This window comes from Agelaius tricolor, unplaced genomic scaffold, assembly GCF_023055355.1.
Source record: "Agelaius tricolor isolate 1412-34295 unplaced genomic scaffold, bAgeTri1.0.p SCAF_15, whole genome shotgun sequence".
NCBI lineage: Eukaryota > Metazoa > Chordata > Aves > Passeriformes > Icteridae > Agelaius > Agelaius tricolor.
This window is the reverse complement of record NW_027269275.1, coordinates 2,488,424-2,504,272: the sequence shown is the minus strand read 5'-3', so window position 1 is coordinate 2,504,272 and position 15,849 is coordinate 2,488,424. Positions and strand designations below refer to the sequence as shown.

General features: G+C 46.4%; 1 protein-coding gene and 1 long non-coding RNA gene across 4 annotated transcripts in view; one reads left to right on the top strand and one right to left on the bottom strand.

Annotated features, from left to right (window-relative positions):
* Positions 1 to 22: 22 nt before the first annotated feature.
* LOC139596183 (uncharacterized) overlaps positions 23 to 15,849 on the top strand; it is a 20,677-nt gene continuing 4,850 nt past the window's right edge. The window contains exons 1-3 of one of the 2 annotated variants that reach the window (XR_011681268.1): positions 23 to 157; positions 3,048 to 3,181; positions 3,686 to 8,884. This is a non-coding gene — a long non-coding RNA (uncharacterized lncRNA). Of the gene's footprint in view, positions 158 to 916; positions 3,182 to 3,685; positions 8,885 to 15,849 lie in introns of both variants that reach the window. The other variant, XR_011681269.1, reaches the window with a different exon arrangement.
* LOC139596180 (fatty acyl-CoA hydrolase precursor, medium chain-like) lies at positions 2,348 to 11,736 on the bottom strand. 2 transcript variants are annotated; one of them, XM_071440211.1, is made up of 14 exons: positions 11,590 to 11,736; positions 10,106 to 10,298; positions 9,294 to 9,438; positions 8,717 to 8,850; positions 8,228 to 8,381; positions 7,258 to 7,359; positions 6,324 to 6,428; positions 6,138 to 6,191; positions 5,523 to 5,663; positions 5,353 to 5,439; positions 4,236 to 4,383; positions 3,919 to 4,050; positions 3,516 to 3,588; positions 2,348 to 3,090 (listed from the first exon to the last, which is right to left on the bottom strand). In XM_071440211.1, exons 1-14 carry the CDS (start codon positions 11,660 to 11,662, stop codon positions 2,916 to 2,918), a joined length of 1,716 nt encoding a protein of 571 aa, XP_071296312.1. In that variant the 5' UTR covers positions 11,663 to 11,736; the 3' UTR covers positions 2,348 to 2,915. The 2 variants fall into 2 exon arrangements, with proteins under 2 accessions (XP_071296312.1, XP_071296313.1); XM_071440212.1 differs by lacking the exon at positions 6,138 to 6,191 and having other exon boundaries at positions 11,590 to 11,735.

Sequence of the window (15,849 nt, the reverse complement as noted above, 5' to 3'; positions counted from 1 at the left end):
CGGCTCTTCCCTGCCGGAGTCCCGGCACCGATTCACCACACTGCTGCGCTGAAAGGCACTGGGTGGCAAATCCACGAAGCGAGCAGCATGACCAGCCAAACTTTCCACTCTTTACAGCTTTTAGCAAACAGAAACATTAATATGCATTGGTTACAAGGTACGTAGTTCCCCTATTAATTAGTATTCTCTCTTCTATTGGTTAATGAGTGTCTCGCCTCTCCTGCTGATCACTGCCACGCTCTCTCTTTCTCCTCCTTTGTCTCGCTGCTTTCCTGTGGGCCGCTCCGAGAGTTGGTGCTCCTGACCTGCCCCTGTAAAACTGCCACAAAACGGCTTCCCCCACAGCTTTTTCCTTGGAACCAGTCTTAGCCTAAGGCACTGTTTACTGCCTAGAGTTAGGGTTACACCTAGGGTTAAAGCTAGGGTTAGGGTTTTGAAACCACAAAGCCCAGAGCTCCAGGCACACTGCAGCTGCAAAAGGCATCCCAAGGGGAACACAAGACTGCCACAACCTGCCTTCCACCACAGCTTTTCCCTTGGAACCAGCCTTAGCCTAAATTCTCCTTTACCTGCTCGGAGCTGATTCCACGCAGTTACTGAGTGGCCTTGGTTTGTTCCTCGTCCTCGTGGCTGCTGAATTCTGTGTTCTCGGGTATCAGTGGAAATCGGTCTCCTGATCTCTGTTAACTTCCCACGGGGCTGAGATCATTGGAACCTGTCCAGCCTCAAACCTTAACAAGGCAATGCTGCTGACCAGGAATTTGTGTTTCTAACAGCTGCACATCACTTAGAGCTTGTTGGCCGCTCTGTTTCATGGATTAAATCTCCCTCCTTGTTGATCAGGTTTGCAAGGTACAAATTACCAAACAGCAAACAATATTGTATCTTAATAAAAATTTGCATATTTCACACTTAGCAACAAGATGATCTGAGAAGAGGGACTGGCACAGAACAAATATACTGACCACCTTGGAAAGGCAATTATAGTAATTATGGATAATTAATAAACTTCAAAAGAAAAGATGAAGGCTTTTATTGACAGAATGTGAAAAACAGAACAGCAGCAGTTCTTGCTGAATAGTGTCAGTAAATATACTGCTGAGAATTTCTTCAACGATAGCTGCATCTGGGAATCTGAACCAAGTGACCATGAATACTGAAGCTATGAAATAAAATGAGGTTTGGGACATAAGGTAAGGATCTGCTGTTTAAGTGTGGCCTATACTCTGTGGCCGTGGTGTCATTCCTTTCTCTTTAAAAGTGTGTACCAGTCTTTATATTTGGGCTTTAAAATCCACAGATGGACGGAACACTTCCCCTCACACAGTCAGAAACGACTTTGTTCTCATGTATGCCCAATGTGTGCCTCCCTTCTACCCAGGAGTTATACTGATGGTTCTGCATTCCCAAAGACACAGGATTCCTTCTGTCTTGTCAGGATAATGATTTTTGTGAATGTACAGGGACTGACACATTGATTCAACAAACACAACACTAATGGACATAAAGGCTGTGTCAGAGCAAAACAAGGGAAGGGGTAAGAAATGTGTGGAGAAGTGGCAGCATGGTTGCTGCAATTAGCTGTTCCTAATTGCCACAGCTGGAGTTTTTCACAAGTGATGGAAAATGCAGAAAAGGGGGTGGCCAGGTAGTGCAGATAGCACTGCTTGAGATCCAGAGGTGTGCAAAAGCAAGTGAACCCAGGGGTGAGCAGGAAGAAGAGGACACCTGCAAAGGGTCAATACCTGCAGCAGGAGCTTGGGCTGTCCCTGTGAGAGCCCCCTGGGTGCTGTGGGATGTGGGAGCTGGGCAGCAGTGCAAGGGGTAGTTGGAGTAGGGCTGTTTGTTTGTTAATGGCCATGAGGAGAGCTCTCCTGGCTTCCTGGATTCCCACATTGTTCCTCTGTATCCTGCTTGCCATGTAACCTGGCAAAAAGCCACTTGCCTCCCGGTGTGCCCTGAGCCCTTCCCCAGCTGGGGGAGCCTGGGGGTGCACACTCTGCACATCAGCAGATCTTCTCTCTGGTGCTGCTGAGCCAACAACCTGCAGGGAGCACCACCAGCCTTTGCTCCCCCCTCTGCCTCTGTGGGCATCTGTCCTGCCAGCACTGCGTGCTCCTGCAGCCCCTGGACTGGGCAATTGCCAGGAAGGAATGAAGGACACCCAGTCACACCCCAGAAGAGTCTGTGGAAGAGCCTTAAGCCTCAGGTCCTGCACAGACACCTGAAAAGATTCATACCTGAAACCATTTGTGTGGAAGAAAGAACCTGGGCACGTTTCTGGCTCCTCGCATGTGCCTTGACCTCTCGGAATGAGCCTCCATCAGTTAAGTGAAAGAAAAGGAAGTTCCAAAAAATCAAAGCAACATTTATTTAGAACAATTCACAAAGCAATAAAACAGGTAGAGATTTCTGTCCTCTTTTGTGAGATGTCAAGCCCACCTCACAGGCGTAGTTTGATGGATGCTCTGCTGCCTACAAGCTATTTCCAGTTAAAGAAAGCAGAAGGAGTCCCTAGGAAGGACAACTGGCCATGCCTTTCTGCAAGAAGAAGGGAATAAGCATATAAAATATTCTGACACTTATGGTATAGTCTATATATATAATTTCTTACAGATTTCAGTTCATTTGCCCATTCCCACCTCAGTATTCAGTTTTGATTTGCCTTGAGTAGGTACCATGGTCTGTCTGGACCTGGACAGATTTGGTTTGGTTTTTTCTGCTTGCTTCATTAAATAGTGATTTTCAGTCTGACAAACATTCTGAATGCCCCTTGTTTCTGTCCCTTCACTGGGATTAGGACAGCAGATTACACAACAGTGAGTTAGGAGGTGCTTATTACTCTGTATGCTGACAAACTCATTTTGTTTGACTTTCCTTTGGGCTTTAAAAGCAAACGGTGGCCTCCACAGTTCTTATAAATCTGTGTGTTTTCTCCTTCCAGTCTGACTTTGTTTCATGAGCTGTGCCCAAAACTGCACTCTGTGTTCTTTCAGTTTCTTTGCTGCCTTTTGCTCCAGGTCTATTGCCAGGTATTTTTCCTCCAGGTCATACTGAGGCCAATGGACCAAGCCCTCTCCGTTGGGATTTCTGGAAACAACAGAAGGACAAGTTAGCTCTCCATTTGCCAATCCATTGCTGTCTGACTGCCCAGGCTCAGAGCAGTTCAGAAAACCAACAGGTGAGCCCAGCTGATGTGATTCTGGTACCTGAATAAATGGACAGTATTTTATGAAAATGCTCATCAGTGGAACAGCAAAAGTGTAAAAGTTGCCATTCATTTTAGATCTAAAACTCCATTGCAGATGGAGTAACTGCTCTTAGATTTTTTCTTTCTCATTTCTGCTGGGTTTTATTGGTTGTTTTAAGACCATTAAGAAGAGATATTGCTTCAATATTTCTCTTAAATTCTGTCAAATTTCTACAAGCAGCATATAAGTACTGCTTCAGGCAGGTAAGTACCTTCTGGGCAGCACAGACTGAACTTGAGCTGTAATTAGCACTGTGATTCTCACCCATTTTTAGCAAAGTTGGTCCAGTATCTCATAACAGTCCTGCTAAGTTCATTTTCTTCTTCTGTAGCCCCTCCTGCAAAGGGAGAGATGGAAGGGCCACATTAGAAAGTAACTAATGAGCATCAGCTGTATCAATTGCAACACTTCTCCTGGTTGCCCTGTTTTTCTAGGAGGTTTTTGTAGGAGAGACCTGCAGATGAATGATGTAATGAAAAGTATCTGCTACTGAAGACAGAAGATGCTTATGCTCATAATGATGCTTATGATATATAAGGTATGCTTATAATAAGTATAATGTTTTTGAAGCATATAAGAGAGAAATTCTATTCTAAAGCCCTGCAGTAATTGAAATGAGACATAATGAGGGTCTAAAAGGAAGATGGAGTACATATGGGTACATTACCAGCTAAGAATGGCTTTCCAAAGACAAAGGCAATCTCAGCTCCATGATCTGCTTTTACAAACTCTGGTACCAAACCTTCCGCGGAACTCGGCCGATGTTGGAATTCATAAAAGTAGACTGGGTTGCCAGCATCTAGAGGATACAGAAAAGTGCTGGTTTGAGAGCTGAAAATACTGCTCCAGAGATGATAAACATTGATGAAAAACTGTTTTGGGTATATAAAAGCACTGTCAGTGCTCTGGATGGTGAAAAGTGCTGCACACTGTCCACACCAGCCCCCGACAGAATTGTACAGCTGTTCTGAAGCTGCTGGGTACCTCTGTGGTATCTGGCCACTTCCACAGATGAGATGACAAAGTAGACATCTCCCATTGCATCCAGGAGGCCATCTCGGACCTGAGCAGGGCTTTCTGCATCCCCCATGTACTCCTTGTACACTCTGTCAACAACTTCAGATGTAAGGCCCTGAAAGAGCAATGAAAAGTATTATAATGATGATGAATGTTACAAGGAGCAACAGCAGTGGGTGAGTGTGGCCTCTGCACATGCCTGGCTAATCCTCAACAACAGCTTTCAGAGAAAATCCCCAGCTGTGTCAGAGTGTGGCTCAGAGTGAAGTTCCACAGCTGTGGATACAGGTGATCTTGGGGAAAAGAGGGATGCAAGATCAAAGGATCAACCACCTTTAGATAAGCGGCAGTCAGTGATGCTGACTCTTCTCTCTTCTATGGAAACACCTTCACAACAGCATAGAAATCCTGCTGGATTTCATAAAATCCACTGATTGTTGTAGATAACCATAATTTCTCCCGTTCAGTACAAGCTTGGGCTCTGCATTTCCAAGTTCCTGGTGGATGTTTGTGTCATTGAATGATCCTTGCAAGTACTGGCCCTGCTTCTAGAGTCCTTAATTCTTACCTCATAATTTGTACTTTTCTATGGATTAGCTTCAGGAGAGCACAAAGGCACTACAAAGCCAAGAGATTTGTAAATTACAGGGCAGCAAAACCTCAAGAAACCTGAAGGAAGGTGTCAGAGCACCCCAAACCTCTCAGGCTGTCCTTTCCAGTGCCCAGCTACTGCTTTAGGAGGTGGTGTCCCATAGGTGTCCTGCCAGACCTGCTGCTACTCTGCACGTCTTGCATAACCTGGGAGGATCTACAATATCCAAGAGACCTTGTTTATGGACCTGCATCACTGCTGGATTCCCACAGAACTCCTTTGGAGGAAGATGGACATTTAGGCTGGAAATGGAGAGGGTATTTGCAGTCACTGGAGGTAACAGGAATGCAGCACATGTGTGCCTGTTTCTGCCCCAATTCAGGGAGCTGTCCAGCACAATGGCATTTCCCTGTGAAATGTGTCCCTCCAGGGGTGAAACCAGCCTGACCAGCCAAGCAGCAGCACTGGCTTATTCTGAAACTGGTCTCTTACCTTAATGAATACTGCTAAGTTGCTCTGTAAAATTTGACGTGCAACATCTTTATCCAGACCATCCACAAAAGGAGGAAATTTCATCATCTGTGTGATACAGAGAATCATACTATTAAAGAAGCCTCTATTTACAAAATGATGTTTATATATCAACTTTATAATTCTCTTACCATAGGAAGTAGATATCCAAATTCACAGTTATTTAATCCTATGATGTATGGGACAGCATTGATTGATTTTTCTGAGAGTAATTCCATGGGACTCTTTGGAAAAAATTCACCATCTACACATGCACTGATGAAAAAGAAATCCTGAACAAAAAGAGAAAAAAGAAAGCTTCATTAGTGCATTCATTTTGCTTCTGAAAGTAGTTCAGATTTTAACTGCAGTTCCAAAGTGAAGCCAAAAGAAAATACAAAAAGTAATGATATCCATGCCATCTTAACATTTTCTCAGACTGATCTACTGCTCTAGGAAGGAGGTTCTGTGAAGATTAACATTATATTTCTAATGTTTGTGAAGCAGAAGTCATTATGTTCAATTTACATCTTTCCTTTTTTAATTATGGCCATGGATTTGTGGAACAGTGGGGGAAAAACCACTCCTGTATTGAAGTTTCAAAAGCACCTAAGCAATGTGATAAGAACTTTTAAGTTGGACATAATATATGGTTTGATTTTCAGGTTCTCCAGAATCATCTGTGCCATTTTCTGTTCCTTGCCCTGGTAGAGCACGACAGCAAACCACAGGCAGCTCCAAGTGCATGCAGAATGAAGGGCAGGAACCTGTTTGCACTTTTCCGGCGAGGTGTCATTGCAGATCTGCAGTGCTGTCATGTCCTGAAAAAGTCAAGAACGTCAGATTTTACAACCTTCTTCAGGTTGTCCTAATATTACAGCCCACAAAGAGTATTCTCTGGGATGAAAAGATCTGAGGTGTCATTTAAATGCAAGAAGAATCATTTCACCTACCATTTTTTGAGTTATCTGTAGTAGTTCTTCTTCTGTTTTTCCTCTCAAGCATTCAACCATTGCAGCTGAACTGGATTTTTCACAGCCAGAGACAGCAGCAATTTTCTGCAAGCAGTGAGAACAAACAGTTTTGGACACATTTCCTCTGTCTGGCTCTGTGAGACACCGAGTGCAGCAGGAGCAGCCAAAGCTCCTGCACAAAGGGTGCTGGAGCCTGGCTTGTCCCAGCTCCTGAGAGAGGGCACTGGAAGCCCTCACAATCCTTCACACCATGGGCTGGGTATGAAGGGGAAAACCTCTGACTGCAGGTTTTTTTGATACAGAAATATTCTGAGACAATGCTGGTAACTAACAGGCTGGGCTGAGAAGGCTGGGTGACATAAAGGAGTTAGAGAATAAACCATCTGCAACAGGGAGCACATTCTACCACTCTTGGTGATGTCTTTTTGGCTGGAGCAAGAGCTGTCATTAGAGACAGCTGTCTCTCTTATGTCCCAGCTTCCAGGTTCTGGAAATTGTTCCTTGCAGTTGAAGAGAAAAGAAAGGGCTGGAAGCCTGTAGATCTCAAAGTAAAAAAAAACAACTGAATAAAGTCTTGTTTATTTGCACACTACAGGCATCAAACAGGAGGGGAAGAGAAGACTATTCAGTCTGATACTGGTTTCCAGCCAAACAGTGTAAGTTCAGTTTTTTGGAAGACACTACATGTTACAACATTCCTGGACTTTTCATTCTTTTCTCATTGGGGATATTTGGGTGTTTGAAAAGCAGCACATCATTAAACATGTACTATTTGCACACAGAAATACTGTCTTTAATGACTGCTTTGATCCACAAGAAATGTGAATTCACATGATTCAATATTTTGGACTGAACAGTGTAACATATGCAGAACTATGTGGAAAAAGGAATTAAAATTCCCACAAGTACCCACCTGTGCATCCTCCTTAGGCTGGTCAGTGAACAAGCCCAGGGCTGCAGTGCCACTCTCTGAAATGGCCTTGTGGAACAAGCCCTTGGCCAGGGGAGATAAGACCTGTGAGAAAGCAAGGACAAGCATGACAAGCACTGTGTTCTCCCTTGGCATTTTGGGTTTCAGTATCAGCAGTGGCCATTGGGAGCATTTGGAAAGGCCATGTGCTAAGAGTGTCCCTGTGCAGCCTCTGGCCATAGCCCAGCTGTTCAAAGTGCTTTGGCAGCCCTGGCAGGGATGGGGAGTTCAGGGCCTTTCCCTCCCCCTGCCCTTTGCTCCCAGGGCCTCCCAGCACCGCCCTGCAGGGCAGGTACAGAAGGGATGTGCCCAAGGCAGGCTGGCTCTGCTGCAGAAGGGCAGGAAAGAGCTTCTGGCCCGAGGAAGCAGGGATGTGTATGCCAGGTACAAGGAAGCCTGGCTGGGCTGTGTGAGCTGTACCAAAGTGGCCTCCTGGAGAAGGAGAGACTCACAGCCAATGTGCTCCGTGTTGGAGTAAAGATTGTACACAATCACAGGGTCACAAACTGCAGGGCTGCACCAGCTACCAGAACTATTCACCTCAATCACTTTGCACTGTCAAAGCAAACAGAAATTGGGCAAGAGTCCACAACTCCTCCTAAAGGACTTTTCTCATGAGATTAGACCTTGAGGGTTGTTTACATTGGGAAAAAACCCAAACGGACCAAAATTTAATTCAACAGATGAGTAATAACATTCTCTTGCTTAACCACAACATTTGAGCATGAAAATGACACATTTTTGTCATTCAAAAGCTGTGTTGTTTTGCCTTGTTGTGTTATCAAAGACGCAGGTGATGTGTCACTGTAACCCCGTCCCTTTTCTCTCGCTGACTTCCCATGCAGATACTGAAAATGGAAGGAGGGGGTTTTTTCCCCTAAGTAATTACAATTCAATATTACTGTGAACTTACAAGAGCAGAAACACTGATTCCTCCTGCAGATTCTCCAAAGATAGTGACAGATCCTGGATCTCCTCCAAAATGCATGATATTTTCCTGAATCCACCGAAGAGCCGCCACTTGGTCTAAATATCCCCAGTTACCTCGGGCATGCTCATCACCAGTGCTGCAGGGAGAGAACAGATTTGTTCAAGTGCTCAATGCAAGCCAGGAGGCAGAGGAAAGTACAATCTGTGGTGGGAGAAATCATCTGCCATTCTCTGCACAGAACTTCCCTCCACGACTGACAAATGGATGGCTGGGGCATCGCTGAGATTGGAGCAGCAGCCCCACAAGAACAGACCTGGAAGCTGCCTTGGCACTGGAAATTGTCCCCAGTGCTGCACGTGCAGTTCAGAAATGTTTCTTTGCATAAGCAAGTCTTCTGCACTTCTCTTTACAAGGACTTTGCACACATCCTTGTAGAAATCACTTAGGAAAAACTGAGATCAACCAACTTACCTAAAATATCCAGCAATACCTAATCTGTACTGAATTGCTACAACCACCACATTGTCAAATGCTGCAAGTACTGAGCCATCATATGATGAAGCTGCTCCAAAAACTAATCCACCTCCATGGATCCATACTAGGACCTGGAAAAAGGAACACAGGATCAACCCAGCACAGGTAAGAGCCCCCAGTGAGAAAAACTAAATATAGCCCAAGAAACAACATTTGGTGCTATTTCACTCCTGATTCTTTCAGAATACATTTCATAAATTGTAGAAATCATTCAAATCTAAGGCCTGCAGGGCTACAAAATGGCACTACTTTTGTTAAATGCTTACACTGTGTCAGTGCCCTGTGACTTTGGACAGATCCTTTGGATTAAATCAAGCACTGCTTAGCTAAATGGCAATACAATTTTACTTGTAAAATAGGGTTTTGTGTCTCTTTAATTTCAGTTAATATTGGCTGGGACAAAGGATGTAAATTGTTCACCACTACAAAAGTGCCCCTGCATGTCTGCTCATGGCAGAGGTTGAAGTTTCCTGTCAGATAATTTTGCTCAACATGTTTTAAGGATTTTGCTTACAGGCAGCTTCTCCTTTTCTCCTGTAGAAACTGGTGTGTAGACATTTAGGTACAAGCAATCCTCAGACACTTGCAGAGCAACTTTCTCTTTTCTGTTGGTAATCAAGTCTGAAAAATCCTGTCCTTGTACTTGGTCCTGTAGACACCTGAATAAATACAAAAGTAATAGGCAAGCTGAAACTAATTAAAACCTGAAAGCAGTGAAGAGAAGCTTTTTTGTACTTCCACAACAAAGTGCCAAGCAGAAATAGATCTGCAGCAAACTTTTAGATTGGTATGTGAAATACATATGAAAATATAAATGAATTATTTGAAGTCTTCAACCTTTTTCCATTGCAATTGCAGATATTAGCCTTGAGACACTAAAGAAGGCCAGTAGGACAACAGGAGTGAGTGAGACATTTACAAGGTAGATTGGAATTGCTGTGCATTTCCTATGTGCCCTTTTAAGCACTTGACTCGGCAGTTTCCCCCTAAGGCTGTGTTCCAGCATTTCCTCAGCTCCTTTCTGTCCTTGCTCCAAAGGTTTCCAGGGATTGGTAAGGGATGGCCAAGTGCTCCTGAGGCAGAGCATTGTCTGTAGGTGCTGCTCCATCTCAGCTCATCTGTGATGCCTGTCAAACAGCAGCTGCTGGTACAGAGAGCAGCTCCCAGAGTGTCTTTAGAAATGCATCCACTGGGACAGCTGCAGGTGCAACGAGGGGGGGCACCAAGGAATTTGCCTTCATGGATGGCCCTGTGAGCACATCAGTGTCATGGAAGTGCCCAGAGTTTAACATCATGAAAGGTTCAGTGGTTTGGTCATTGCCTTACATTGGTGGGTAGGAAGTGGCATCTCTGACACCTTCCCATGGCTCAGGTGGCTGGGGTTCAGAAAACCTCAGTGCTCCAAGTGGAGGCTTAGCAAAAGGAAGTCCCAAAAAGACATTTACAGTCCTGTCAGCTGTGTCCACTTGGAATTGGTACCCTCGGACTCTCCCGTATTTGGTCTCTGCTTCTGGTTGTTCTGTGGGACAGCAGCACAGAATCACATCACTGGTCTGTTTGTAAGGAATTGCTAGATTTGCTACTTAAATATACACCTTTTGTGCACTTAAACAAGTAGTTTTTATCCATAAAGCTTCAACAAACTCTCATCAGCTTTGACACGATACTGTCTTAATATGCTATATTATTTTACTCTTTTTTTTTACTAATTTGATTACTCGTGTTTACTCAAATAAATTTTACTAGTGTTTACTCAATTAAATTTTAATTTTATTTTTAATTTAATTTTTATTTTATCTACACACTTTCACTTTTATCTTTATTAAATCAGTAGAGCTGCCATTATTACAGCCTTCATTTTGATTGACCTGTATGTCCATCCCTTTCAGGTATCTAATTTGTATTGTCTTACCACACACGCATTGGTGGTTGCATAGAGATTTTAATATTTTTTTTTTCAGCCCTGGGTGGTTAGATAAAAACCCATTTTAAGATCTGTGTGCAAGTTCTAACATCAAATACAGATGTAGTACTGTGGCTGCTCAGCCTCAGCAGGCAAGATTTTGGGACAGGGATTTGACTTTGCTTATTGCAAAGGAGGCAAGTAAAACAAATGACTGAAAGCAGATTAAAAACAGAAATGAATTTTTGCTTCTGCAGCTTAGTTTGTGTGTCCAGATCAGGCGAGGGATTGAGCCCAGCTTTGCCCAGGATGTTTGCCTGGCTCAGTCCACGGTTTGTGTCCATCCCTACTCAAGATTTGTGCTCATTTCAGCCCAGGGTTTTTGCCCATCCCTGCCCAGGGTTTTTGCCTGGCTCCAGCCAGGGTTTGTGCCCGGCTCAGCCCCAGTTTTGTGCACATCCCTGCCCAGGGTTTGTGCCCATCCCTGCCCAGGGTTTGAGCCCATCCCTGCCCAGGGTTTGAGCCCATCCCTGCCCAGGCTTTTTTGCCCATCCCTGCCCAGGGTTTGTGCCCATCCCTGCCCAGGGTTTCTGCTCAGCTTAGCCGAGGGTTTGTGCCCATCCCTGCCCAGGGTTTTTGCCCATCCCTGCCCAGGGTTTGAGCCCATCCCTGCCCAGGGTTTGTGCCCTGCTCCCAGCCCAGGGTTTGTGCCCATCCCTGCCCAGGGTTTTTGCCCATCCCTGCCCAGGGTTTTTTCCCATCCCTGCCCAGGGTTTGAGCCCATCCCTGCCCAGGGTTTGAGCCCATCCCTGGCCAGGGTTTGTGCCCTGCTCTCGGCTGGCCCCGGGAGGCAGGTGCAGGTGCCGTGTCTCGTGCAGGTGCCCTGGGCAGTATCCCCGGTGTTTACCTGTGGCCAGCAGCGCCGTGCCGCCGAGGCAGAGGATCCAGGCCAGCAGCGCCGTGTCCCTCGCAGCTGCCATGGTGCCACTGGCACCGAGCCCGCGGGCCGGGCCTTTATAGGCTCGGCCTGGGCCGCCTTACGCAAGGCAAACCCGGCTGAGGCGAGGCAGCGCTCGGGCTGCGAGCCAGGCCGGCACTGCCGGGCTGGGCCCGGGAGCGGGGAGCCCTCCTGCCCACGGCGCTCCTGCTGCCTCCCCAGCGCTCCTTGGCCACGGCATTGCCAGAATCCCGGGCCCCGCGGGCTCCAAGTGCTTTGGAAACGGCCCGGCATTGCCGGGAGCGCTGTCCTGCTGCTGCAGCACGTCCGGCTGCGGCTCCGGGGGAGGCTTTGCTCAGCCTGCCCCGCACACACCTGCAGGACACCTCGGCTCTGCTCGCTCACATTCACTGCCTTTGGGTGCTGAGATCTCCGTGTGGGAAACAGTCTAGCCAAGACCAAACCTATAGCCCTGCAGGTGTACTTTTACTGAAGTAAATGTGGAGTCATTTTTATTCTCAGAAAAGCATTTTTCTGAACAAAAACACCAATACTAGGAAAACCCCAGCTTTTCCTGCAGCCTGCAGGAGGCAGCTGTGACTCAGTTCTGTGTGTTCAGGGATGTTTGGAATAGTGTTGCAACGCAGTAACAACCAGAAAGAGATGAATGATTAGCTTTTGTCAAGTGGGAGCAATAGTAAAGGGTGGTATTTGGGTGGTAACTCTATATCTAATGCCTCTGGAAAATCCAGAGGATTTATTTCAATACATTGCACACCCATAATTGAAGGATGATATGAAAAGGAGAGAAGAGAATAGCTGAGTAGAGATTTTCTGCTCACATTAACTAAGAGGTTGTGTTGGTTTTATGCAGGTATTAGGCTCTGCCTTTTTCTTCTTTTTTTTTCTGACTCAGTAGCTCTTGCCCCAGAAAGTTTGGCAGTTTTGCAATTTCCGATCATGTGAATTCTCAGTTGTCAGAACGAGCATTTCAAAGACTTTGATGCGTTTCAAAAGCTGATCTGATGACAGAATGGTTTGGGTTGGAAGAAACCTCCAAGCTCTACTCATGCCACCTGTGCCATGGGCAGGGACACCTTCCTGTCCAAGCTGGCCTTGGGCACTGCCGCGGGTGGGGCAGCCACAGCTGCTCTGGGCAGCTCTGGGTGCCAGAGCCTCAGCACCCTCAGAGGGGGGAATTTCTTCTGTGCATCTGATTTAAACCTACCTTAGTTGGTTTGAAGCCATCCCCCTTGTCCTGTTGCTACATGCCCTTGGCAAATGCCCCTCTCCATTTTCCTTGGAGGCTGCCTGGGGCTCCTGCAAGGGGCTCTGAGGTGTGCCCAGAGCCTTCTCCTGTCCAGGCTGAACATCCCAGCTCTCTCAGCCTGTCTCCACAGGAGAGGGGCTCCATTTCTCCAGATCCAGTCCTGCTCACACCTCTCTTTACAGCTCAGTGGCTTACAAGAGCCACAGTCTTCAAATTAGTTTAGCACATCTCTTTTGCTCCTGTTAGTGCTGAGTGCTGTGGCTGTGCTTGTGCACTTTACTCCAAATGCTCCTTGTGCACTTTACTCCAAATCTTCCCCTGTGTATTTGCACAGGTGTGATTTACAGTGCCTGGAGATAAACCCCAGCCAGCTTTAACCTGGCTGCTCCCAGGGCAAACGGGTGGCAGGCACTGCAGGTAACCCCAAGCAGTGCTGGCTGTGTCTGCAGCCTGTGCTGGGTTTGTGGTGGCTCCTGAGCTCTGCCCCAGTGCCCTGCCCACCCTGCCAGGCTGTGCTGGGTGCAGCTCCTGAGGCTGAGGGCACGGCCAGTGCTCACTGTGCACTGCCAGATGGGCAATGCTGTGAGTCTCAGCTGCTGAGAAAACAATGAGGACTGTAAACTCACGGTAAATTATACTAAATACACTGAAAAAGATATACCTGTTCAGAGAAAATTCCTGTAGAGGTTGCAAGTGAATATTTTGCTTCTAGTTCTTTGGTTTCTGGTGACCTACAATTTACTAACAGTGTTTTCAACTATCACATGGGAATCAAATCCACCAGATATCTGCTGTATTCCAACAAAACCCCCTTCCTCTAATAATTTCTCAAACATTTTTGTGGTTCTTAAATGTGATGGTATTATTTTCAATTTTGAATCCAGCATAACTAAAACTCCACAATTTTATAAATGTCATCAAAAATCAACAGGACCCCCACTGCTGAAAAGTCTTCTATGCAGATTCTGCAGTTGACAGCAGCTTTAGCTACAAACAAATCCAATGCTGTCCCCAATCCAGGCACAAGAGGCCAGAAGTCCTCACTGTAACCCCTTAGTTAAATATTTCACTAAGAGATATTTTCAGTAACCACGCTCAACAACTGTTTTTCAGGCAACCTTTACTAAACCTTCAGGTGTCTTTCCATCAGCCAGCTCTCTAGCCAAAATCCCTACAAAAATTAAACTCCTAAAAATGCTACTGAAATGGAAGAAAAGCTTTAGGCCTGTAAAGGGGAAAGTGTGGAATGTCATGATCTAAAGTCCTGCCATTTGGCACAGATCTTGCATCAGAGATTAACCATCCACTGCACCTCCTGGAGCCCATGAACACGGCTCAGTCACTCAGAAGCAGCTGAGCTAAAAGCACCTTGGAGTAACTCCAGCTTTGGCAGCACTGGGTGCACTGCACAGCGCCCCAATGGTTCCTAAAGGAGCTTCCAGCCAATTGTCACCATTCAGGTTTAGTGAGAGTGCCATTGAGATTCTCAGCCAGCATACAGGAAAGCACACAATTCCTTCAGTTTCACCATGAACTGCAGACCTGTTCTCACCTTTCTGCCATCATCTGTTCCAAATCAAGACACTCTCTCTGCTGATACTCCTTCAGTAGCTTATCTGCATGATCCGTATCAAGGAAACCCATGTAATCTTCCTCCTCCATAACATTAATGTAGAAGGGCTGGAACACAGGAGCTGAACCAGCCATTGCCATCAGCATGTCCTCACTGGCTGCAGGATGTGTGTCCTGTAGAGTGTGAGAACCTTGGTAGAATTGAAGCAGGGGAAGGCAGGGTGGCTCTGGGGCTCTGCTGAGCTATGTGGGGTAGCTGGTATGTTGGTGTTGCTTCGGCTGGTGCTGGTAAATGTTTTAGTTTGCCTCTTCAGTGCCCATGCTCAGGAGCTGCTGGTTTCCCACAGGGCTTGGTGAGAGGGTGTCCTGCTCTTAGCTACTGAGTGATGGGGTGCCATGTGGTCAGCACTATTTTTTTGGCAAAGGCAGGTTTGTTTGCTACAGTCCCCACGGATTAACACTCCTGCATGATTTTCCTTCCACCCTTTGCGTGGCAGGAACCCCTGCAAGGGCTCTTCCCACGCTCTGAAACTTACAATTGGCGTTTGGAAATGTAGAAAGGCTCAGAGAAGCTGTGTCAATGGCAGTTTTGGGGAGGGCTGTTGGCAGCAAAGCATCTGTGGTGTGTCACAGTGTGTACCAAGCAGCCATGCAGTGCTGCCCTGCCAGCTGCCACGCTGCAGACTGCAGGGGACACTCCTCAGTGCTCGGGATGCACAGGGGCAGCTAAGGGTGCAGCCCTTTCTTTGGGAGAGCACAGGTGAAGGAAGGGAGTAGGAATTCGGAGGGTAATGAGTCCAAAGCTTTATTAGGAGCCATGAAGAGCTCCCAGCCTCAGGGCTTACCACTCTGAAGAGCCCTGAGACAATCAGAGCAGTATCTTTTATTCAGGGGTGGTACCAAAGGAGGGGGTTTAACTACCCATCAATAGGGGATCAAGGGGGACTGAACTGGGAGCCAATTGACAACTAGAACAACCTTTCAGGAAACTTAGTGGGAGGGATCCCTGAACCTTGACCAATCATTCAACACTCTTCATGGAAGTTTCTAGAGATGAGGGCAGAGAACCAAGTGACAGACGAGGCACTGGGGAGGGGATTTGAGGACTGACAAGGAAGTCTCCAGTGAAATGGGCAGAGTAGGAATAGGATTGACATTGGGGAAAGGAAAGTATCTTAGTTTGAGACCACAAACAGGGGAAAAATCAGGAATAAACAAAATAACACAACAGAACAGCAGTGCTCTCATGGTGTTCTGCAGGGAGACGATGATCCCTTGTGTCTCTGGAAGGCTTTAACTCTGGCAGGGGTGGTTCTGAGGGAAGAGTGGCCCCACTTCTTGGTACTGCAACTGCAGGAGCTCCTGGTGATGTAATTGCCACATCTGCC